Source organism: Rhinatrema bivittatum, chromosome 19 (genome assembly GCF_901001135.1).
Source record: "Rhinatrema bivittatum chromosome 19, aRhiBiv1.1, whole genome shotgun sequence".
In the NCBI taxonomy this organism is placed as follows: Eukaryota; Metazoa; Chordata; class Amphibia; order Gymnophiona; family Rhinatrematidae; genus Rhinatrema; species Rhinatrema bivittatum.
The window spans coordinates 19733842-19757318 of NC_042633.1; the positions used below are offsets into that span (position 1 = coordinate 19733842).

At 49.1% G+C, this 23477-nt stretch overlaps 1 protein-coding gene across 2 annotated transcripts in view; it reads right to left on the reverse strand.

Annotated features, from left to right (window-relative positions):
• U2AF2 (U2 small nuclear RNA auxiliary factor 2) overlaps positions 1 to 18927 on the reverse strand; it is a 36406-nt gene extending 17479 nt beyond the window's left edge. Inside the window, exons 1-4 of one of the 2 annotated variants that reach the window (XM_029585306.1) lie at positions 18596 to 18927; positions 13868 to 14003; positions 8264 to 8329; positions 7910 to 8013 (exon numbers count right to left, since the gene is read on the reverse strand). In XM_029585306.1, coding sequence (XP_029441166.1) covers positions 7910 to 8013; positions 8264 to 8329; positions 13868 to 14003; positions 18596 to 18644 — 355 coding nt within the window. In that variant the 5' untranslated portion in view covers positions 18645 to 18927. The remainder of the gene's footprint in view (positions 1 to 7909; positions 8014 to 8263; positions 8330 to 13867; positions 14004 to 18595) is intronic. The other variant, XM_029585307.1, reaches the window with a different exon arrangement.
• Between the last annotated feature and the right edge of the window lie 4550 nt (positions 18928 to 23477).

The following is a 23477-nucleotide window of genomic DNA, read 5'->3' on the forward strand; positions in this document are numbered from 1 at the left end:
GAAAAATCTGCATAGCAAAGAGCACAGACTCTTCCACCTCCATCAAGGGGGCGGGCTCTGGAATGATTCGTGATACTACAAACGAAAATTAGCAGATAGGAACCAAATTTTCCTTTCCCTGTACGTACCCGGATCATTCCAGACTCCTGGGATGTACCAAAGCCCCCTAGCCAGGGTAGGACCTGGAGAGTCCCGCTCGCAAAACACTCTCGCTGAAAGAATGAGTTTCCGGATACCGGACATCTAGGCGATAATGTCTTGAAAAAGCGTGCAGCAACTTCCATGTAGCCGCCCAACAAATCTCTTGTGGCAACACCAACTGAGCCTCCACCCACGAGGCCGCTTGCAATCTAGTAGAATGAGCCCAAAAACCATTCGGCAGCTGGCTGCCCTTAAGAATTATGGGCTAACCCAATAGCCTCCTTGAGCCACCTCACAAGGGTAGCTTTGGAAGCCTGGAGCCCTTTCTTCAAGTCTCTCCACAAAACAAATAGATGATCAGATCTCCGAAAGGCATTGGTCACACCTCCAGATCTCTCAGTAAGGCCCTCCGAACGTCCAAATGCCCGAGTTCCCTCGCATGAGAAGCAGCATCCAGACTGGGAAAAGCTGGAAGTTCGACCGACTAACATGAAAAGCCGAGACCACCTTGGGAAGGAAAGATGGAACTGTCTGTAAGGACACCTCCAAATCTAAAATCTATAGGAACGGGTCCCTACAAGACCAAGCTTGCAACTGATATTCTCTGTGCCCAACAAATGGCTACCAGGAAAAACAAACAACTTTCAAGGTCAAATCCTTAAGAGTCGCCCTAGAAAGAGGTTCAAAAGGTGGTTCACACAAAGCTCGAAGGACCAGATTAAGATTCCAAGATGGACAGACCTTCCGTCCCGGAGAATGTAAATTCTTGACCCCTCGAAGAAACCATACAACATCAAGGTGAGAGGACAAAGATCTTCCAATCGTCCCTCACAAAGAGGCCAGAGCCACTACCTGAACACGGAGAGAGTTAAATGCCAAGCCTTTGTCCAAGCCATCTTGCAGGAAGGATAAAATCTGGGACACCGAAGTCTGCAAAGCAGCAACAACTTTGGCCACACCAAACCTCAAAAGCCTTCCAAACTCAGACGTAAGACGAGGTAGACATGCACCTCACATGCAGAAGGGAATAACCACCGGCTCTGGGTACCCCCTGCGTCTTAAACGCCTCTCTCAAAAGCCAAGCCGCTAGACAGAAGCAATCTGCCTGATTGAAAAATATGGGACCTTGATGGAACAGATGAGCGAGATGATTGAACTGTATTGGACCGTCCACGGCCAAGTTGATGAGATCCGCAAACCAGAGGAGTCGTGGCCACTCCGGAGCCACCAATACGACATCCCCTAGGTGTCTATTCTGCGCAAAATCTTGCCCACCAGGTCACGGAGGAAACACAAAGTAGAACTCCCTGAGGCCAAGTAATCAGAGAGTGTTAACTCCCTTGGCTGAAAAATCGTGGCACTTTTACATTGTGGTGAGACGCCATCAGATCTACATGTAGACAACCCCCTTTCTCGCGAATGAGCTGCATCGCCAACTCTGACAGTTCCCATTTGCCCAGATCTAGAAGATTGCGACAAAATCCATCTGGACCTTCTCGTTGCTCGCAATATGAGAGGCCACTATCTGGGTCAAGTGTGCCTCCATTCAGATCATTAACTCCTGAGCCTCTTGGGCTACCATATGGCTCTTGGTACCACCTTGTCAATTGATATAAGCCACAGTCGTCGCATTGTCAGACAGAATTCTGACTGAACGACCTTGGACTATCTGCAGAAAGGCCAACAACGCTAATCACACTGCCCTGGTCGCCAAGCGGTAGATAGACCAGGAGCGCTCCTCTGGCAACCACACCCCCTGAGCCGACTGAAGCTGGCAAACTGCCCCCCAACCAGACAGACTGGCATCGGTATTAACAACGATCCAATCCAGTACCTCTAGAGCGACCCCCCAAAGGCGGCGAGACATTTGGAGTCACCAGGAGAGGCTCTCCCTCGTAGGAACATCCAGCTATACCGGCTGATGAAAAAGCTCCGATAGTGGATTCCATTGTACCAACAGAGCTTTCTGTAATGGTCTCATATGCGCAAAAGCCCAGGGAACCAACTTGAGGGTGGAAGCCATGGATCCCAGAACCTGCAAAAAATCCCAAACTCTGGGCACCCACACAACCAACAGACTGTGGATCTGTGACTGCAATTTGTTTGCTCTCTCGTCCGTCAAAAACACCTTGCCTACGCTTGTGTCGAACTGGGCTCCCAGATACTCGAAACACTGGGTCAGGTTGAGATGGCTCTTGGCGAATTTCACCACCCAGCCCAGTGACTGAAGGAGTTGAATGACCTTCCTGACTGCTGAGTGACAACTCGCCTCCAACTCTGCCCTGATGAGCCAAATCGCCAAGATAAGGATGTACCAGAACTCCCTCGCACCACAAGGCCGCTGCCACTACCATGATCTTGGTGAAGGTCCACGGTGCCATGGCTAGGCCGAAAGGAAGGGCCTGAAACTGGAAATGCTGATGAGAACCATGAACCTCAGATAACACTGGTGATCCCAACGAATGGGGATATGAAGATTCGCCTCCGTTAGATCCAAGGAAGCTAGGAACTCCCGACTGCAAACGGCCGCAATCACCGACCTTAGGGTTTCCATGCAAAATCTTGGGACTTTCAGCGCTGCATTTACTCAAGCCCAGAATACACCGAAAAATGCCCTCCTTTTCAGGAACCACGAAATAAGTACCCCGTTCTTCCGGGAGAACCGGCACCACAGCTCCTAAACCCCCCCAACCTTTCCAAGGTCTCCCGAACTGGTCACTTTGCCAACGAACCGCATAGGGAGGCCCCTCACCTCCCGATACACACGCTGAGTAGAGAGATGGCCGAGGCTGGCAGGAACCGCGCCACACGCGCAGTAGGCTAGACCACAAACCATAGCACGCGGCTAATCCCAGAGCACAACTAGATCACCCCCAAAAAAAGCCGCCCACGGAGCTAGGGGGAGACTTACCGCCCCCGCTGCAGCTGCTTCCTGCTGAAATTTGTTTTTTTTTTATAAACTTTACAAAAATAACAGGGCCTCTGCTCTCCTAAGGCCAAGGGGAGTTGTCCAGCTTCAGCTCAGCCTGAAAGCTAGGAGAGCGCACCCTAAAATCAAAAAGCAGCTGCCCCGAGCTGAAAAGCCACAGAAGGCCTCATGAAGAGAGAGATCTGAACCACCAGATTTGCACCTCACATATGGGAGCCGAAGCAAGCATACAAAAAGGTCACAGACCTCCAATTCGTCCACCTCAACTAAACAGGTAAGGGTTCCCCCAGGGAATCCGACCCCTGGGAGAAATGCTCCTGAGAAAAAGAAAAGGAAAAAAGACAAAAAGAACCAGAAACTGCAGGAGAATGCACCAGCCACTATCAGCTGGAGACAGAGAAATATTGAGGAACTGCAGGTGGCACCTTTGCTTATCAAGAAGTGTCAGTTAAACTTTGTCTCCATCTGCTGGCATGGATGCATAAACCCAGGAGTCTGGAATGATCCAGGAACGTACAGGGAACCACCACATATGCAATTCCAGCCTCCACCTGGGCCTTCCCATCTGCCCCAGCTGCGGCTGAAGACTTCTACTGAGCCTTTTGAACCCAGCACAAACACATCCTTTTGCATGAAGCTACTACAGATTGCAGCTTCAAAAGCAGAGACCTTGAACATCTGCTTCAGATGAATCTCCAGCTTATGATCCTGTGTCCCTTTAAGGCCGCTGAACCCACCACCAGGATTGTCACCTTCTTGGTGACTACAGACACCAAAGTATCCACCCTTGGGCAAAGCTGAAGCACTTCCTCAGTCAGAGGATACAACTGTCGTCATAGCCCTGGCCACCTTCAAGCCCACTTCCAGGAGATCCCAGTTTACCAGTTTCCTGACCTTCTTTGGGAGTGGAAAAACCATAGGAAGACCCCGGAGACCATTCAATACCGGGTCCACCCCCTCATTGTCAGACTCCTCTTGGACCAGTTTAATCCCCAGCTTCTGCAGAACATGGGGAATAAGCAGCTTCAGTTCCTCCCTACGGAATAACCACACCACATGGGGATCATCTTTTTCCGCTATCCATCATGTCCTTATCTAACCCCTGATCGTGAACCGCCGGGTCCCCAGGGTCCACTGGAACAACCACAGGATCAACATCCAGGTCAGAGTCTCCCAAACTGCCAGATGATCCAGCTCCAGGCAGTGAAGGTCTCCAGACCCCCTAGTTGAGAAAGTCCATGGAGCCTTCAGAATGGTACAAACTTAATCCCCCCCCCCCCCCCCCCGACCGCTTAGCCCTTCATGCGATTCTGTCGGTGGCACCATTTTTAGACACACAGTCAGGCCTGCACCTCACTGCACAGTCGCGTGGGAAAAGTTAACAAGCATGGCCGAGGCTGGCAGAAACCGCGCCACACACAGCTCAACCCCCGACTCCCCAAACAGATTGCTGTGAGTCGCAGCCCCCACGACACTCCTTACCCCAGCTCTGGCCTGCCCTGCACAACAAGGAAAGGAAAATTGGTTCTTACCTGTTAATTTTCATTGCTGTAGTACCATGGATCAGTCCAGACTACTGGGTTTTGCCCCCCTTCCAGCACATGGAGACAAAATTTGAGAGCACCTCCCTCTTAACCTGGTGTGCCACCGCATCTCCTCAGTATTAATACTACCAAACAGAAAAGTATATTGTAACCATTCAACAAGGAAGACCAGCAAGAACAAGAAGGAAATGACCAAACTATGTACATGCAAAAATCTGTTAACAGGATAAAGAGAAACCTGTACCCTTCCTGAGCCTGTAGCGGAGCTGAAATAAAATACTGGTAAAATAGATCGAGCGGACTCAAGAACTTCTTGGCCACTCTCAATGGGCGAGTGTCTGGACTGATCTTTGGTTCTACAGGAACGAAAATTAGCAGAAATTAACTTTCCTTTCCCTGTACGTACCAGGATCAGTCCAGACTGCTGGGATGTACCAGAGCTTCCCTATGTGGGGTAGGACCTTGAGAGTCCTGCTCGAATGACACGGCTCCCAAAACTGTCGACATCTGGCGCCTGGACATCCAAACAGTAGTGCCTGGCCAAAAAAAAAAAAAAGTGTAAAGACTTCCAGGTCACCACCCTGCAAATTTCTTGCAGCAAAATCAACTGACTCTGCCCAGAAAGCAGCTTGCGACCGGATGGAATGTGCCTTCAGTCAGGGACAGGCCGCCCACGACAAATATAAACAGAGGCAATAAGCCTCTTTCAACTAACGAACTATGGTCGCTTTTGACGCTTTGTGCCCCTTCTTAGCGTCACTCCAGAGAACAAAAAGATGATCGGAGACCCGAAAAGCATTAGTAACCTCGAGATAACGTAAGAGGACCCTCCTGACATCTAGGTGCCTCAATTCCCTAGAGTTAGGCGCATCCAGCTCAATATTGAGAAAGGCCGGAAGTTCCACTGACCGATTTAAGTGGAAAGCTGAGACTACCTTTAGCAGAAAGGAGGGAGCCTAAGAGACCCAGGAATCAAATTTGTAAAAAAGGTTCCTGGCTTGAGAGGGCTTGAATTTCCAACACCCTCTGAGCTGAGCAGATGCCACCAAAAACAGTCTTCAAGGTTAAATCCTTCAAGGTAGCCTTAGGACTAAATTAAGGCTCCAAGACGAACTGGGGGAATCCAATGCTTCACCCCGCGGAGAAAAAAACCGCATCACACCCAGATGTGCCACCAGCACCACCCCATGAAGCTTGCCTCTCAGGCATCCCAAGGCACAACCTGTACACGAAGGGAATTAAAAAAAAACAAAACAAACCAACCCTTTGCTGAGGCCTTTCTGCAAGAAAGCTAGAATCTGGGCCACAGAGGAAGGATTTCCTGCTCACGACAAGATTTCCAGGCTTGAAGCAGGGTGGTAATTACATCCTCTGGATATCCCTTGGGATAGTCTCCATCCAAAGGGCAAGACTTTTCCGGTTCCTCTTCCAGGTCAGCCCCTCCAAGAGGAGGAGAAGGGGGGGGCCCCCCCAAGGCTGAGTCATGCCCCAATAGCCCAGCAAGGCCTAAGTCCCCCGAGATAGTATCACTGAGGTCACCCCGAGAAGGACCTCTAACCTTCCGAATCCTGACTGTTCCCTGTGGCTCCAGCCACTTGGGGACCTTTCCTGGGCAGACCTTCAACTGTTCTCTGCCTAGGAACACTGCCCAGATGAGATTGGCTAGCCAAATAAGCTTTGTGCACTAAAAGCACAAAGTCAGCTGAAAACCCGGTCAGGCCCCTCAAATCCCCCCTCCAGGGGACTGGGGTAATCTGAGAGCTCCTGAAAGGAGTCCTGAGGCTCCTCAGGGCTCAAGCCAGCCGGGCGGCAGATCCCCACCCCCTGCCAACTTTACCTAAGCAGAAGAGAATGCTTTCAATATGGCCACTGTTCCCACGCTGAGCGGGAACGGAACCTCGGCCTCAGAAGCAGCGGGCCTTTTTCCCCCCCGCACCACGAGACTTCCCCACTGCCATTACCACCGCTCCCGAAGCACTCTCCCCTCCGGGAAGGCAACGTGCACAGAAACCACGTGGGAGCGCCGAAGAAAATGGCTCCCCACAAGCCGAGCATGTAACATCCCGCAGTAAGGCTGGTGGGAACGGGAGTGCGGAGGCGCCGATGAAAAAAAAAAAAATTTGACCTGGGAGCCGAGACCACGATCGCACACCCTTCCCGGTACGCGTGCAAACACTGGACCACCGCCGCACAGTGCTTCTCTTCTGTTGCTACCTATTTCTTTTCTTATATAAATGTTACCGGCAAGGCTTCTCTGGCTCCAAACGATAGGGGGAGGGACCGGACCACTGGTCATCACCCCCGGTGTCCCATATAAAAGGGGAGCCCACCAGGACCTGCTAACCCCCTGGGAGGAACCACAACTACTTCTTGTCCTGTTTAGATTGATGGTATATATTTTTTTAAACTTTTAAAGAGCCAGAACAGTCCAAAGAACAAAACATGCAGAAAAAAAACAAAAAATTAATGATACTTTCCTGCTACTGGTCACTCATCTGGCAAGAAGCCTTCAGGGATCTAGAGGGAGCCGGGACCCCTTATTGTCAGACCCTGGAACCGCTGTGGGTCCAGTTACCCAGGGATCACCAATCCCCCGCTTGCCCAACTCCATCTGAGGGATGGCCCAAAAAGGTACCTAAACCCTCAAGGTCTCCTCTTCTCCAACCTTTCTCCAATTATTTTTTTAAACTCCAGACTGCAGGTTTGCACCTCTACCATCTGCTGGAGGTAGAAATACAGAGGCACTGCTACGTAACCTACTCTTTGGTTCGCTGCCTCCATCTGCTGGTAAGGAATGAAAACACACTCGTCTGGACTGATTTGGGGTACGAACAGGAAAGACCTCTGGTGGGCAGAAAGCACTGAGAACCAGCCAGAGCTTGCTACCCTAGGCTGCTTTACCATTGAGGGGGATGCCCTTGATTAGACCTAGCAAATACAGCCCCGCCTCCCAATGCATTAAAACCCGTCCCAGAGATAGAACGAGACATGACAACACCCAGGGCAGACTAGTAATCCGGTGCACCCCCCACCCCTCCCCAAAAGAGATTCTTTAAACAGCATCTCTACTGTGCAGAAGTTCCTTCCAATCCACATGCAGGATCGTTCCAACCCTGCCACTGACCTCTCCCAGCCTAGGCTACTGCTGCTACACTGATAATCTTCTGCCACACAGAGGAGGGAGGCAACCAGTGCAGGAGAGAAAAGCTGGTGAGGTTTTGGCACCACAAGTGATAACACTAACGGATGGAGCTTCTGAATAGAGAAAGCTACATTTTTAACAGAATCTACCCACCTTGCATGGCTTTATACTGCATGGGAGTGATGTGCTCAAAGCCCGGGGGAGGCACGTCCCAGTATTTACGGATCTTCTTTTTCTTTTCGTGCCGGGGTGATCGGCTGCCAACACACAACAAAATTAGAATGGGCACCAATTAAAAAAAAAACAACTCCCTAAACTTGTGTGATTAACAAGACTGATAAAGGCTGGAGGAAGACAGAACTCACACGCTTCTGTTTGGAAAGACTCAAGATGGAGGAACATCTCCACAATATGTCAAATCAATCACAACGGCTGAATCAGTTTCTTACAGATGTAAGGGGACCTGGGCTAACCAATTGAATACCAAATAATGGAACAATTACTTACCTGATTATTTTGTTTTCCTTAGTGTAGCCAGATGGACTCAGGACCAATGGGTTTATGCTCTCCTGCCTGCAGATGGAGAGGGAGTCAGGTTTCAAAGCTAACATCATGCTAGATACATCCCTGCAGTGACCTCAGCCCTTCAGTAGTCTCTTCAAAAGCCACTGTGGACATACTACTGAAAAAAACAATTAAAAACAGATACTGTACTCAACCAAACACTGAACCCCAGTAAGATTATAGATGCCCTGATCGAGGGACTGGATGACGGCTTACCCGTAATCTCTTGGAATCTATATCCACTCCATGGGCGAATCCTTGGCACCATTCTTGGGCAGCAGAGGGTGGGACGCTGAGTTCATCTGTCTACACTAAGGGAAATTTAATTATCACGCAAGTAATTTCTCCATTTCCTAGCATGTAGCCAGATGGACTCAAGACCAATGGGATGTACAAAAGCTACTCCTGATCAGGGCAGGAGGCTGCCCGCGGTCCGGATAACACCGCCCTTGCAAAGGCTGAGTCTTCTCAGGCCTGTATGTCCAAGCGATAGAACCTGGAGAAGGTGTGAAAGGAGGACCACGATGCTGCTCAGCGGATATCAACAGGGAACAGCAGTCTAACTTCCACCCATGAGACCGCCTGAGCCCTGGTGGCATGAGCTTTAACCTGAAAAGGTAATGGCTTTCCTGCCTCCAAAGATGATCCTGTGACCACCTCCTTAATCCAGCAAGCTACAGTAGCCCACAAAGCTGGTTCACCCTGCTTCCTTCCACCCTGAAGGACAAACAAGGTGGTCAGTCTTTCGGACCAATTCTGAAACTTCCAGATACCGCACCAAACGTCTACAACATTCAAAATAGAGGTAGTATTCCTCCGCGTTCCTGTGTTTATTTGGGGAAGGCAACAAAATGGACTGATTTTAATGAAACTCCAAGACTACCTTGGGCAAGAAGGATGGAACGGTACGAAGCTGTAACGCTCCTGGAGTCATCCTGAGGAACGGTTTCAGACAATGCCTGCAGTTCAGAGATGCGACGTGCCGAGCATAGAGCCACCAGGAACAATATTTTCAAGGTTAATAAATGCAGGGAAAGACCAAGCCCTGCCAAAAATTCCACAAGGGCCACCATAGAGGTGGCCGAAGGTGCTTCACCCCTTTCTGAAAATAGGCCACATACGGATGAGCCGACAGATGTTCCATTCACCTCATCCCTGAAACAAGAGCCGCTTCCTGCACCTTCAAGGAGTTAAAGACCAAACCTTTATAAGAACATAAGAAAATGCCATACTGGGTCAGACCAAGGGTCCATCAAGCCCAGCATCCTGTTTCCAACAGTGACCAATCCAGGCCATAAGAACCTGGCAAGTACCCAAAAACTAAGTCTAGTCCATGTAACCATTGCTAATGGCAGTGGCTATTCTCTAAGTGAACTTAATAGCAGGTAATGGACTTCTCGTCCAAGAACTTATCCAATCCTTTTTTAAACACAGCTATACTAACTGCACGAACCACATTCTCTGGCAACAAATTCCAGAGTATTTAAGCCGTCCTGCAAAAATTCCAGAGTAAGTGGGATTCTGACTGCCCGAGGGGGGGGGGGGGGTGGAACACCGCGTTCCTCGCACCAGGCCTCAAATACTCTCCAGACACGCACACACGCTAGTGATGTAGAGAACTTCAAGCGCGGAGTAAGGTGGCAATTACTGGTGCAGAAAATCCTCGCTTCATCAGGAGAGCCTTCTCAAGTGCCAGACCGTAAGACAGAATAGAGTCGGATCCTCGTGAAGGACCGGTCCCTGCTGTAGCAGGTCCCTGTGCGGTGGAAGGCACAGGGGTTCTCCACCAGGAGTCTCTGCATGTCCGCATACCACGTATGCTTAGGCCAAGATGGAGCTACTAGTGTGACTAATCGAGTGCTCAATTCTGCGATTGATCCTGCTCAGCAAGGGCCACAGAGGGAAGGCATATAGCAGCTCTTCTTCCAGCCAGGTCTGAACAAGAGCCTCGACCCCCAGGGACCACTGATCTATTCTGCGACTGAAGAATCGGGAACCTTCATATTGTGAGATGGACGGGAGGCTCCAGCGATCTCAGTTGAAAGACTTCAGCCAACACCACCCACTCTCCTGGATCCAAATTCTCCCTGCTTAGAAAGTCTGTTGTGTCGTCTTTTCCTGCGATGTGTGAGGCTGAGATCTGTAGATGTATTTCCACCCATTCCATAAGGAGGTCTATCTCCTGAGACACCTGCTGGCTCTTGGTCCCTCCCTGGCAATTGATGTAGACTACAATCATTGCGTTGTCAGACATTATGCGGCCCACTTGACCCTGGAGTCTGTGGCTGAATTGCAAGCATGCCAGCCTCACTGCCTGGGCTTCCAAGCAATTGATGTTCCAGAAGGCCTCTTCCTCCGTTCAACGTCCCTGGGCCGTGAGTTGCTGATAGTGAGCTCCCCAGCCCTGGAGACTCGCATCCATAAGAACCAGCCAGTTCAGGGAGGATAAGGACAATCCCCTGCTCAAATGAGCCTCCTGCAACCACCACTTGAGGTTAGAGCAGACTCCCATTGGTAAGTGGAGCCAAATTGAACAGTTTTGAGACTGCAGGTTCCAACGAGAGAGCAGCGAGCGTTGAAGTGGGTGCATGTGGGCTCTTGCCCATGGCACTACCAAGTTGCCGCCATCAAACCAAGAGCTTGGAGATAGCTCCACACCATCAGGCGTATTGTGTTCATCAACTGACACCCCTGGGACATCAACTTCCATATCCATGTGGTCGGGAGGAAGACCTTGCCCTGTCTAGTGTCGAAACAGATTCCCAGATACTCAACTGGGAAGACTTGAGACTGCTCTTATCCAGGTTTACTATCCAACCAAGTTCCTGAAGCAAGGTGATCACCCTGTTGGTCACCCGGAGACTTTCTTCCACGTACTTGGCTTGGATCAACCAGTCATCCAAGTACAGGTGTACCAGGATTCCTTAACGCTGCCACCACAACCACCATAATCTTGGAAAATTTTCTTGAGGTGGTGGCTAGGCCAAAGAGCAGTGCCCGGAACTGATGGTGGCAACCCAGTACGCTTTGTTGTTGTTCTTGATGGACTGGAATATGTAGGCAGGCCTCGGATAGGTCCAGGGAAGTTAGGTACTCTCCCTGTTGTATGGCCATTATCACGGAGAGTAATGTTTCCAAGCGGAAACAGTCACTCGTGACTGTTGAGCTCGAGGTCTAGGATGGAGCAAAAGGAACCCTCCTTCTCAGGTACAATGGAATAATGCCTGGTATTTTCCTGGGGCATAGGTACTGGGATTACAGCCCTCATCCTGAGGAGCCTTAAAAGAGTAGTCTCCACTGCCTGCTTTCTGTATTGGGAGTGGCAAGGACACATCATGAATACGTCCCGAGTGCTGCGAAATTCCAGCACATATCCTTCTCATACAACTTCCAGTACCCACTTCTCCGAAGTGATTTCGAACCCCCTCTTTGGTAAGAGACAGTTGACCCCCCCCATCTCCAAAGATGTGTTGGTAAAATTTCATTGGGAGGTTTGGGATGATCCTGAACCTGCCCCTCTCTTGGTCTGTTGACTATGAAAGGACAGAATTCTTCCAAAGGGCCGAGACCTCTGAAATGTCACATTTCTGTAGGGGCAGAAATGTTGAGCACCCCTGGACCGGCCCCTCATAGGCAAGGTGCACTGCAACTGCTTCCTCTTATCTTCCGATAGCGGGGGGACTGGAGATTCGCTCCATTTACTGGACAGTTTTCCCAATTCGTTTCTGAATAGGAGTGATCCTATAAAAGGCATCTTAGTAAGGTTGGAACTTGGAGGGTGTGTCAGCTGACCAATTCTGCAGCCATAGTTGTCTTCCAGCCACTACCATTTAGGCCACAGCTCTGGCAGAATTATGGACTAAATCCAAGCCCACGTCTGCTAAAAAGGCGACGGCTGGTTCCATAGCTGGTCTGGAATTCACCCCCCCGAGTTATCCACCTCCTGAGAGAGAAGTAGGCACGAACACGCAACCAGGGCACAACAAGAAGCAATCTGTAAGGTCATTGCTAGCTGCATCAAAGGCTTGTTTAAGGATGGACTCCAACAGTATCATGTGCATCCTTTAAGGCCATTCCTCCCTCCACTGGGATAGTTGTTCGCTTAGAGACAGTGCAGACCAGTGCATCCAATTTAGGGAAACGCAAACATTCTCACTGCTAGATCTGGCAGATATAGTGCTTCTAACACCTGGCCCCCTTTAAAAAACTTGCTTCTGGGGCATCCCATTCCAGGTCAATCAACTCCTGGATGGCTTCCAGTACTGGGACATAGGGAGAGGCTTTGCGCAAGAAAATCAGAATAGGATTCTTTGGTTCCTTCAGATTCTGCTCCAGGATCTCCCAATGTTTCAGGTTCTGGGAAACCAAGGCCGGCAATTCATCTCTATGAAAGATAGTTCGATATGGTTCTAATCCTAGGGCAATTTCTCCTTCATCCAAGGGCTCTTGCTATTCATCTGTGCCATCAGGGTCCCCACTAGGGATACCCTTGGTCAGGCAGGGCATGCCTCAAGGTCTGCCAAAAGGAATGGGGCCGGCTGGGGTTCCGTCTGGACAGGGACAAGCGAGGAAGTAGACTGCCTGTACAAAGGCCTGTAGTTGCTGGAAAAATTCCACCCAAGAAAAGGCCGCAGGGTCCATGGGGTGTGCTCAGCTGAGTTTCCCTCTCCCATGGAAGATCCAGCCAAAGGGTTACTCAGATCTGGAGCACTTCCAGTTAAGGCTGCCAATCCATCATCTGAATGGGAAGAGCCGGGCTCAGCAAAGTCAGGGGAGGCCAAATCCCCTTGGGCTTCCCTCACAATGCTGACAACTTGGACTCCAGGTCAGGTTGGGAAGCCCTAATGACTAGCAGTGCAGAAAGCAAGGCCCTTATGTTTCTTTGCTGTCGGCGCCATTGGCAGCAGTAACTGTGCATTCAATCGATTCGTCCTTAAAAGTTTATGCGCACAAATTTTGAGCACCTAGGAGCACGGCGAGACAATTAGCCCTTGCACCCGGCTTTTCCTGTAACCTGCGCTTACTTTATTGCGTGCAGAATTACATGCACATTATGTGCGCGACTGATTCATGCACCCGCTGCCTTTCAGCTGCTTAAGCAGCAAAGTCCACACCGGGAACCGGCTACCGGACCAAGGCCCACCTCTGAGGGATCTTGGAAATCGCCTCAGGAATTCTCAACTGGGGGAGGGACTTTTAGCTATCACCGCAGGAGAGCAGGGCTCAATCTTTTCTCCAATTTAAAAGTAGAATTTCTTCTTCCAAAAGGTACAGAGATCCCCATAGGGAAAGCAAGTCTACATTTGCTGAAGAAACACTGAAGGGCTGATGTCACTGCAAAGGTGTATCCAGGGTGACATCAGCTTTGAAACATGACTCAGTCTCCTGGCAGGGGAGCACAACCCCATTGGTTCTAAGTCCATCTGGTTACACTAGGAAGTCTAGAAATCACCACTGCTTTCTTTCCCCAACCCCCTTAGCAGGGATAGTTCATATTTTGTCTCCACTCAGCATACCACCATATTCCCCCTTCCCAGGGCAGCATACCTGCGCCGCCTGCGATCCCGTGAGCCACTGCGTTGCTCTCGGGCACGCCGGTCCCTGCTGCGGCTACGCCGCTTCCGGTCACGACTCCGAGAACGGCTGTGGCTGCGTTTCCGGTGGCGGTTCTCCTTGTCACGTTCTGTGGAGAGAGGGAGGATGGGTTAAGAACACTAACCACATCCACTTAAAACCTATGCCAATAGCAAGTGACGGATCACAGAACCAAGGAGATGCATTCAGTGGTCACATGCCTTTGGGTCTTATAGCAATATAACCTGCACTGAGTCAGTATGTACTAATACCGGTTATGTCAGCTGTCAGACTAGTGATAGTTCCTAGTGGAAAACCAGTTCTAGGGCCAAACTGCTGCACAGAGGATACAGCACCAGGGCTAGAGGCCAGGGATGAGTCACTGAAGCAAGAACCTGGATCAGGGCAACCTTAGAAGAGAGCTGGAGGAACAGAATAGGAGGGAAAAGAAAACAGTAGTTAAAAAAAAAAAAAAGTCAACAAAAAATGATTTCTAAGCGGTTATAATTTGTCTGATGCAAGAGTTTAAAAAAACCAAAACATTTTTCCACCTCTGACTAGGTAATTCCAAACTTTAAAACCCCCTTTACTGGATTACCTGGTAAAGGCAGAGTAGGGTGCACAAACCCTCCCATAGATCTTGCTCTAGAAATGGAGAAAAGGTTCAAATGTGTACTTCCAAGCTTCCTGCTAATGGCTGCAGTGGGTCACCCTTCTAACAGTGTGATGGGGTGGGAAGTGACACTTCTCCCAGTGTCCTCATACAACTGCTTCCTAGCACACAGGAGAAGCAATCACTGCCATGGCAGCAGGAGGTGCATTGGTGGGAAGGGCCATTAGGAAAACAGACAAGTTCAGCTTCCCAGGTCCCGTTAGCCCAGTGCTTTATTGCCCCATCTGATAAACTTACACCAAAATTTGATCATAAAAAAGGCTGCATTTATTTTATCTATTTTTTTTTAATTACTATAAAACCACCTCGATACTGAATGACTTACATTAGAAATCATTCAAATAAGTTTGATCCCATGCCTCCCCACCACACACACAAGTTTACAACAGCGGATGGTTGGGCTTTGAATGCAACATTTGATGGTCACTAACTGTTCACAGTCCAAATCACTCTCGGGCAATAAAGAGGGATGGAAAAACACTAATCAAAACGGTCAGGAACTAAACTACAAAGGATGCAGAGACCCCTAAGGCTAAAGAGAGAAGATGGTGCAAACTGAATCAAACATCTTTCCCATGTCTTGGGACAAAGAAGGAACTCTTCTAATCGTAGGGTGTTAATTAGCTTCTGGCAAAGAACACTGCCAGCAGAAAAACAATAAATGTTTGGCAGAGCCAAGGACTGACAGTGCCTGACGGACAGAGAGCAACAGATGTACTACCCTTCAAACACCACCGCGTGCTCCTTTGCATGCCAGAAAAGTTATTGTACATTGGACTGGAAAGCTGGCAAAGGCAAACTGGAATGGACCCTGCACAGTCTAAACTAAGCCTGCCTGCAATTTTTACAATGGGGCAAACTGATATTGGGCACAAAAATGGAAAAAAATCATTCTACATTCTTTTACAGCATGACTTTCAGGAGACCCTCAATATCCGGAACCATGAAGGAAGCAGATTTAACATTTGGTTCCATAGCTGCATTGGTTTCCGCTCCATTCATTCCCATCCTCACTAACTTCTTCCACACAGTATCGTAGCTCTCAACTTCACTGCAACCCATTTCTTTTTAGGCTGTAGGTAGCGGTGGGAAAAAAGGAAAACAGCACAAGGCATGCTTCCAAGAATATAAACTTAACTGCAATGGCAGTTAGAACCACCGAGCTTCCTAGTTCTCTCTCATGCCGAAGACTCATCTGTAGAGTGGGGTACACTGTTGAAAATTCACTTCCTATTGACCATTAAACATTCAGCTAAAACATAAGACTTGTCTTAATGCCTCACGACGAGCTCGACATCCTTCAATATACCCACACTGCTTTCATCACATGAGAAGTTTCCCTTAAAGCCCCAAGCAACCATCACTGAAGGACACCATCGCTCCCCCTAGTTTTGGGCAAAAGGAATTCCTTTCCTCCTACAGATCCTCATAATCGGAAGAAAAAACCTATGCACTCTCAAAAGGTCACATGCATCATCTTTGGGTAGATGATCTAAACATACATACTTCTAGAGCTGGAAAAATTTGGAAAATGTAGAAGCCAGCTGAAATATGATAAATTATTTTGTGTCCCGATAATTTACTTTTGTTTTTCCTTACTCACTTTTCTAGTTTTGCTTATTCTGCTGAAGATTTTATCCTTTGGTTTGCTTCTTTATTTTTTTGTTTTACTCCTTCAGATTTTTTGAGGGATGGAGAAGGTAGGTAAGGAGGAGATTATAGATTTCCAACTGTTTAAAGATATGCGACTAGAAAGAACTTTGTGACTATCTGCATGCTTCTTTACGTCTCTTACATTCATAGTTCACTGTTAAATGTAATATGTTGTTGTACTTGTAAACCGGGGTGAAGGCTGATAGCTATACCTCTGTATAGAAAAACTGTTAAAATAAATAAATAAATAAAATATTTCAAAGATTTTGCAGGATGGAAGGAGCAGTGTGGCTTCATTTCCATTCTCCCATACCACTGTGTATTTTACTCATGAATTAAGAAGTCTCATTCCTTGCTATTTTACACAATTAAAGTTACCACTTCCCAAATCAATGCCTCTATAAACTACCTGGTGCCGTTCTTCCCACTGACTGTTTTAGATCAAAGCCTCTTTTTTAAAATTTGTCTAGACTGCAAGCACCAAAAAGCAAGGACATCTCTATATATCAATGCACACACCTAGTAGTGATATATAATTGACTTGAAGTCCTTTAGTTCTTTTGTTATCAGAGGTTTGATTTGTGTATTTTGATTTTTAGCTTTATGCTCCCCTTTCAAACACTTTGCTCAACCCATTTCTTTTTCACTTTGTCTACATCCTCCCTCCCTCTAATCTCCCCTTCCAACCATCACTGGCTTGTGATTGTGAGACTACCATAGGCACCAGATTGAAACAGTCACCTGGTTAGCCAAGATCTTTCTGCCCTTGTATGTTCTATTTTACATTATTAGTTAGATTTGCCAGACGCCCCTGAAAACCTCTCTTAGACCCCAGAACCTAGACCCCAGTTGTAGAACATGAGTTCTGGAAACCTCATGAAGACACTGGAGGTTCCACCAGGTCTAATACGACTACTAAAGCTAATTAATCCTGGGGGAACTTTGCACTACTGTGGAGCACAGAATTTCCCCCTGTGCAGAATAACCAATTTCTGCGCAAAAAATGGCAGAGACCCCAGCATGCCGCAGAATGCACCAGTCGTGGCGAACATTAAGGCCCCTTGTGCACCTCGGGACACACTCCACTCACGGCAAAGATGAAGGCCCTGGTGAGCATGAATGTATGTAGAGGTGTGTGTGTGTGAGTGGGGAGGGGGTATGAGATTAGGAGATGAGCAGGAGGATATGAGAGAGACCAGGGAGGGTCAACAGGGGGGCGTGCGAGAGCGAGTGGCCAGAGAGGGGGAGCCTATATGAGGAGATTGTGAAGGTGTGAGAGATTGGTAACTGGTGTGTATGAAAAAGGGATTATGTGTGAGGGTGCTGGCCTGTGTGAAGGGATTGTGTATGTGTGAGAGCCTTGTGATGGTGTATGCGTGAGAAAGGGAGCCTGTATGAGGGGATGTGTGTGTGCACGAGAGTGAGGATGCATGTGTGTGAGAGGGAGGAGCAGTACTGAGAACGGGGTCAAACTCTGGGACTGGAGAGAGTGGAAGGAGTTGAGCCTAGAGATGGAGGGGCGAGATACTGGCAGGTGGAGGAGTTTGAGCCTGAGGGCAAAGTGGCCAGAGTAGGACATGTAGAAGGGCCACTCTTACAGTGAATTTCTAGGGAAATTCTGCTCAATATATTTAAAATTGTGCATCTTTTAAGTAATTTCTATATTAATTTAAAATGTAGTTACTTAAGGACCATCATGTAATTTGTGTTATTTTGATCAATATAAAGTTTGCAGAATTAAGTTTCTGTGCACAGAATTTTAAGGGTTTTTTTTGCACAGAAATCTCAAGAGTAATTAATACATGAGAACCAGATTTGCATAGAAAAATATCCACGCGCTTTACTAAAACAGTTAAGGATATTTATGCCCAAGAAGAGTGCTTCTTTCCCTCCCCCAACGAATGGCTATACGCATTGGCAGTGTGTATATGAATGTATACTCATAAGTTTGTAGATCATTTATACACACGTGCAGATTTACATTTATATTAGTACACATATATATCCATATGCGTGCTTATTTCTCGCTATGGCATTTGCTCGCAGTCTAGGAACTTCCTCCCTGTTCACAAGCCACATGAGGTGCTCGCAGCGCTCACTATACCAACCACGCTTAGAGTGCCCGGGCCTTCCCCTCTAAACAATTAGGGACGGCTGGGTATGGAAGCGCTAATTCGGGGCCCGGCCAAGAACAGCGCGAAGGAGAGAAAGGAAGGAAAAGCGAGAGTCCTGCCGGAACTAGGGCTAAGCCCGGGTCCCGCGCGCGAGCCTCAGCACAGGCCGCGGGGCTACCTGGGAGTAGGCCGCGACCCTGGCAGCCGCCTCTCCCAGAACTTAAAAAAAAGACACGCGCTGGCGCTTTCCCCGGCTCTCACCCTGCTTGTTCTCGTTCAGCTGCCGCTCGAACTCATCGAAATCCGACATGACGGCAGAGGAAGAAAGGGGAAACGAAACAGCAGCGGCGCACGCCCGCGTCTCTCTCTCCCTTTCCGCGACGGTGGCGGGCCTCTACACGACGTCACTCACTGCGCAGGCGCCGTCCGGAGTTCTCGGTAATCTCCGGAAACGAAGTGGCCAGCGCGCGAACAAAGCACAAAACCAAAAAAAAAAGACAAGCCCTATGGAATCGAACGAGCGCGCGCGTCTTCGTTCTCTCGGACCACGATGGACCAATCCGGGTTTCTAACTCCTTAGAGCTCCTCCCACTATTCCCCACCTCTCTCAAAAAGATGACGTATTTACCCCGCCCTTTTTTCCCCACCCTCACGTGCTAACGCACTAGGGCCCGCGTGCTCCGCGACCAACCAATTAAAAGCCGACCTAATGTACTGGCGAAAGAGAGAGAAGGCGTGGGCAAGGTTGCGGGGGTAGTTCGCGCGCGGCCCTTTAGCCGATTCCACCAGGACTACCGTGCCGTCGAGAAATAAAAACCGAGTTTAAAACTAGTCAAACGAATAAAACAGATTTAAAATTTTAACCGAAGAACGATAATAAATAAATTATATAATTTTCTTTTGTTTAGCTCTTCTCGTTGGGCACAGACGGTGATAAAACTCTCCCCACCCCCCTCTTCCCGCGAGACAAAAGACAACCGCACGTGCAGCTGGGCACGCGCAAACCGGAAGTACGCGCGCAGCTTCGGCCTTTTTTCAGGGAGAAAGCACGAAAGACGTTTGCATCCGGGCACCGCCGCACGTCATGAAGCAAGTCCGAGAAAGAGCGTACGCTCAGTGACCGCCCCACCTCTATTACCTAGCGCCTCTACCGAGAGGGTGTAAACATTGAGCCGTACATTGAGTCAGGGCTTGTGGATGTATCTATTATTTTTATCTATTTAGTTATTTTGCTATTTATATTGTCCTTAGACCAGGGCACCTTAAGATAAATGCGAGCGGGTGGCGGGGGTGCCCATGATGAGTTAGCCTTTTATACAGATCTAGAGTGTAAAAGATCAGGGGCACAGGCCTGCCCCTGTGATGTTAATTAACTCATCATAATCAATAGCTTCCTCCCTCCCCAAAACAATCCTGGCAAAACAACATACTTGGCCATCACACTTTGAAATATTAAATTTTAAATTATCTCATTATTATTCTATGCTCCCATCCAGCTGTCCTCAGGTTGTCATCTTATATGACCTGTGATGGAGAAACTAACCAGGTCAATCCCAGTAGAGATCACATGGTTCTCTCCACACCTAAGATAGGGTATCCCTGCGCATAAAGCAGGCGGCATTACTACAAACATTTTGCTCCATTGTCGCAAAATGCTGGGAATAGATGTCAGCAGCCTCTCTAGACAGAAGAACCTTGTATGCAACAACAACAAAAAATGGTCAGGTTCAACTGTCTAGTAAAACTACCACTAAAATTATTCAAGAGCATCAATCAATAAAGGTCTCTTGGGAGAGAAGTCTGTGGTTTGTACAGTATAGGACAGAATCCCAATATAAACCCTGCACCTCAAGTTCTCCCATGCCCTGCATTCACAGAAGCTCCCTCAAAGGGTGCAGAGCAGAACTAGGACACTTTCCCTTACCAGTCACCATAGAAAAACAATATTTAAAATCTAGTGTCATCTCACTGAAATAGCAACACATTAGCACGCAATGTTACATCAGTAACAATGTATAATAATTCAAAACTTTGTGAAAAATGTACTCAGAACCTATAGCAAACCTGCTATACCATAATATACTAAACTGCCAGACTCATACAGTAAAAATCCTATCCATGAAAAGGCAACACTGCAAATATTATACCAGGTCCCTAAAACAACCAATACATCTATTAGGAATGAGAACAAGCTAGGCTGCTATAGATCCCTACACAGAAACTGCATGCTAGCAGAATACCTCACCTCAGTCAGACATGCAGAACACACACAGACCCTAGCCAAGTAAAGAATAAAGAGGCCAGAATGTATAAATATTTATTCCCTGTACGTACCCGGATCAGTCCAGACCATGGGTTATAACCCCATTCCAGCAGATGGAGACAGAAGGAAAACTTGTGAGGCGCTCGGAATTACCCATGAGCACCCTCCGTGTCCCATCAGTATTCTGTCTCCAGCAGATGAAGGCTGTTTGAACCTGCAGTTCCCACTTAAATTTTCAAATCTTTGAGGAAAGTTTACAGAATAATTTTTTATTTCTTTCCTTTCCTCTCTCAGTGCTTTTTTTCTTTGAATGGATCAAGTTTAGTCGGTCAGGAAACTGATAGGAGGCTCTTAAGCTTGCCTGCCTCATAGCTTGCATGTGTTGCTGCCTTGAGAATAACCTTGTATTATTTCTCAGGTAGGTTTTCTTTTTCTATTAAGGTTTTTTCCTTCGTTCCTGGCCCTAGGGGTGTAAGCTGGTGGTCCAGCCGCTCCCCCTACCCTAAGGCAGACTGACCTGAGAGGCGCCATCCCTTGGGGTTCAGGGAGCTGAGAGGCGCCATTCCTCAGCCATAATTAAAAAAAACAAAAATACAGAAAGTGAGCCGGGCCGTTGCAGTCGTCCGCAGAGAACTTTTTGGCTCTGTTTCATTTGGCAGCTGCCAGGAGCGCTTTTGGGGGCAGTTTTTTGTCAGCGCCTCAGCTGTTTCCCTTCCCCCATGCTGCGAGGGATGCAATGTGCTGCCTGCAGGGAGCCTGGGATTCGGTTCTCCCGCGAGGGGATTTGTTCCAAATGCCTCCCTGGCGGGGAGGAATTCTCAAGGGCTGACAGCACACCGAGCAGTCATTTTTCAGCCCGTCCTTCTTCGGGGGGGGGGGTTGGCCCCGTTCCCGTCGAGCGCGGGAACGGTGGCCATTTTGAATGCAGATGCGTCTGTGTCAGCGCATCCACAGGGCAGCCCTGATGCCGATTTTGTTCGGCCTCCGCCTGTTTTGACTCCGGTTGACCCCCCCCCCCCCCGGGGGACCCCTCAACTTCGGGGACAAGCCCAGGACTCAGCTCTTTTGTTCCTTCAGATGGGGCCCATCCCTCACCTGCTTTTTCGGCTGATTTTATTTTATTAATGCATAATGCTTACCTGGCCCACATGTTTCAACAGGACAGTGTTCCTTCTGGGCCCTCTCCCCCTAAGGTAAGCAGATTGGAGGGTGCCCGGGACGTTTCGGAGACTCCCTCAGGTTCTACTCGGGCTCAAGTAGTTTCCATTCCCAACTTACCGGACCCGGCTCCGGATCAGGATGGTGCTGCGGACCTGGATGGAGCTTTGTCCAGCATGCCTGTTGTTAAGCTTTTATGTTCGCCTGTTGTTAAGCTACATTTCTACACTGCTTTTGTGTTATCCCCCTCCCAGTTCTTTCTCCCTATTAATATGTACTTTCAAACCTGCTGTTCAAATGTGAACCGGTATGATGTCCCTACTAATACCGGTATATAAAAGTCTCTAAATAAATAAATAAATGCACATGGAGGGGGATGATCCCAGAGTCTTAAGGCTTTTTAAAAGGGATGAGCTTGAACCGCTTATTTCCCATGTACTTTCTGAGTTACATATAGATGCGCCTCAGGACCCCTCAGGCTCAAATACGGGGGCGTCAAAAGGTGATCCTGTTTTAGCGGGACCGCGTCCTCCTGCAAAAACGTTTCCTTTTCATCCCATGCTGTTGCAGCTGCTCTCCAGGGAATGGGATTCTCCAGATTTGAGCCTCCGAGTAGACAGAGCTATGGATAAGTTATATCCTCTTCCGGAGGAATTCTTAGAACTTCTTAAAAGTTCCAAAGGTAGACACGTCAGTGTCGGCGGTCACCAAGAGGACCACTATCCCGGTGACAGGTGGGACAGCTTTGCGCGACCTGCAAGATCGAAAACTGGAAGTATACCTCAAGAGGATTTTTGAGGTGTCAGCTTTGGGAGTCAGAGCAGTGGTCTGCAGCTCACTAATGCAAAGAGCAGATCTGAGATGGGTACAGCAGTTGCTTGGTATCCAGGAGTTGCCGCCTGCAGAAGCGCAGCAAACAGAACGCCTGGAGGCGGTGATTGCTTATTCAGCGGATGCGCTTTATGACCTCTTGAGGGTCCTGGCCAGGTTGATGGTGTCGGCAGTCTCGGCAAGACGTCTCCTTTGGCTCAGGAACTGGTCAGCAGACTCTTCTTCCAAGGCGTAGCTGGGCTCTCTCCCTTTTAAGGGTAAAGGGGCGGATTTTCAGAGCCCTGCTCGCCTAAATCCGCCCAAAACCGGGCGGATTTAGGCGAGCAGGGCCCTGCGTGCCGGTGAGCCTATTTTACATAGGCCTACCGGCGCGCGTAGAGCCCCGGGACTCGCGTAAGTCCCGGGGTTCTCCGAGGGGGGCGTGTCGGGGGCGGGCCCGGTCGTCGCGGCGTTTAGGGGGCGTGTCGGCAGCGTTTTGGGGGCGGTCCGGGGGCGTGGCCGCACCCTCCGTACCCGCCCCCAGGTCGCGTCCCGGCGCGCAACAGGCCCGCTGGCGCGCAGGGATTTACTTCTCCCTCCGGGAGGCGTAAATCCCCGGAGAAAGGTAAGGGGGGGGGTGTAGACAGGGCCGGGCGGGTGGGTTAGGTAGAGGAAGGGAGGGGAAGGTGAGGGGAGGGCGTTAGAGGATTCCCTCCAAGGCTGCTCCGATTTCGGAGCGGCCTTGGAGGGAACGGGGGTAGGCTGCGTGGCTCGGCGCGCGCCGGCTATACAGAATTCATAGCCTTGCGCGCGCCGATCCAGGATTTTAGTGGATACGCGCGGCTCCGTGCGTATCTACTAAAATCCAGCGTACTTTTGCTTGCGCCTGATGCGCCAGCAAAAGTACGCCTA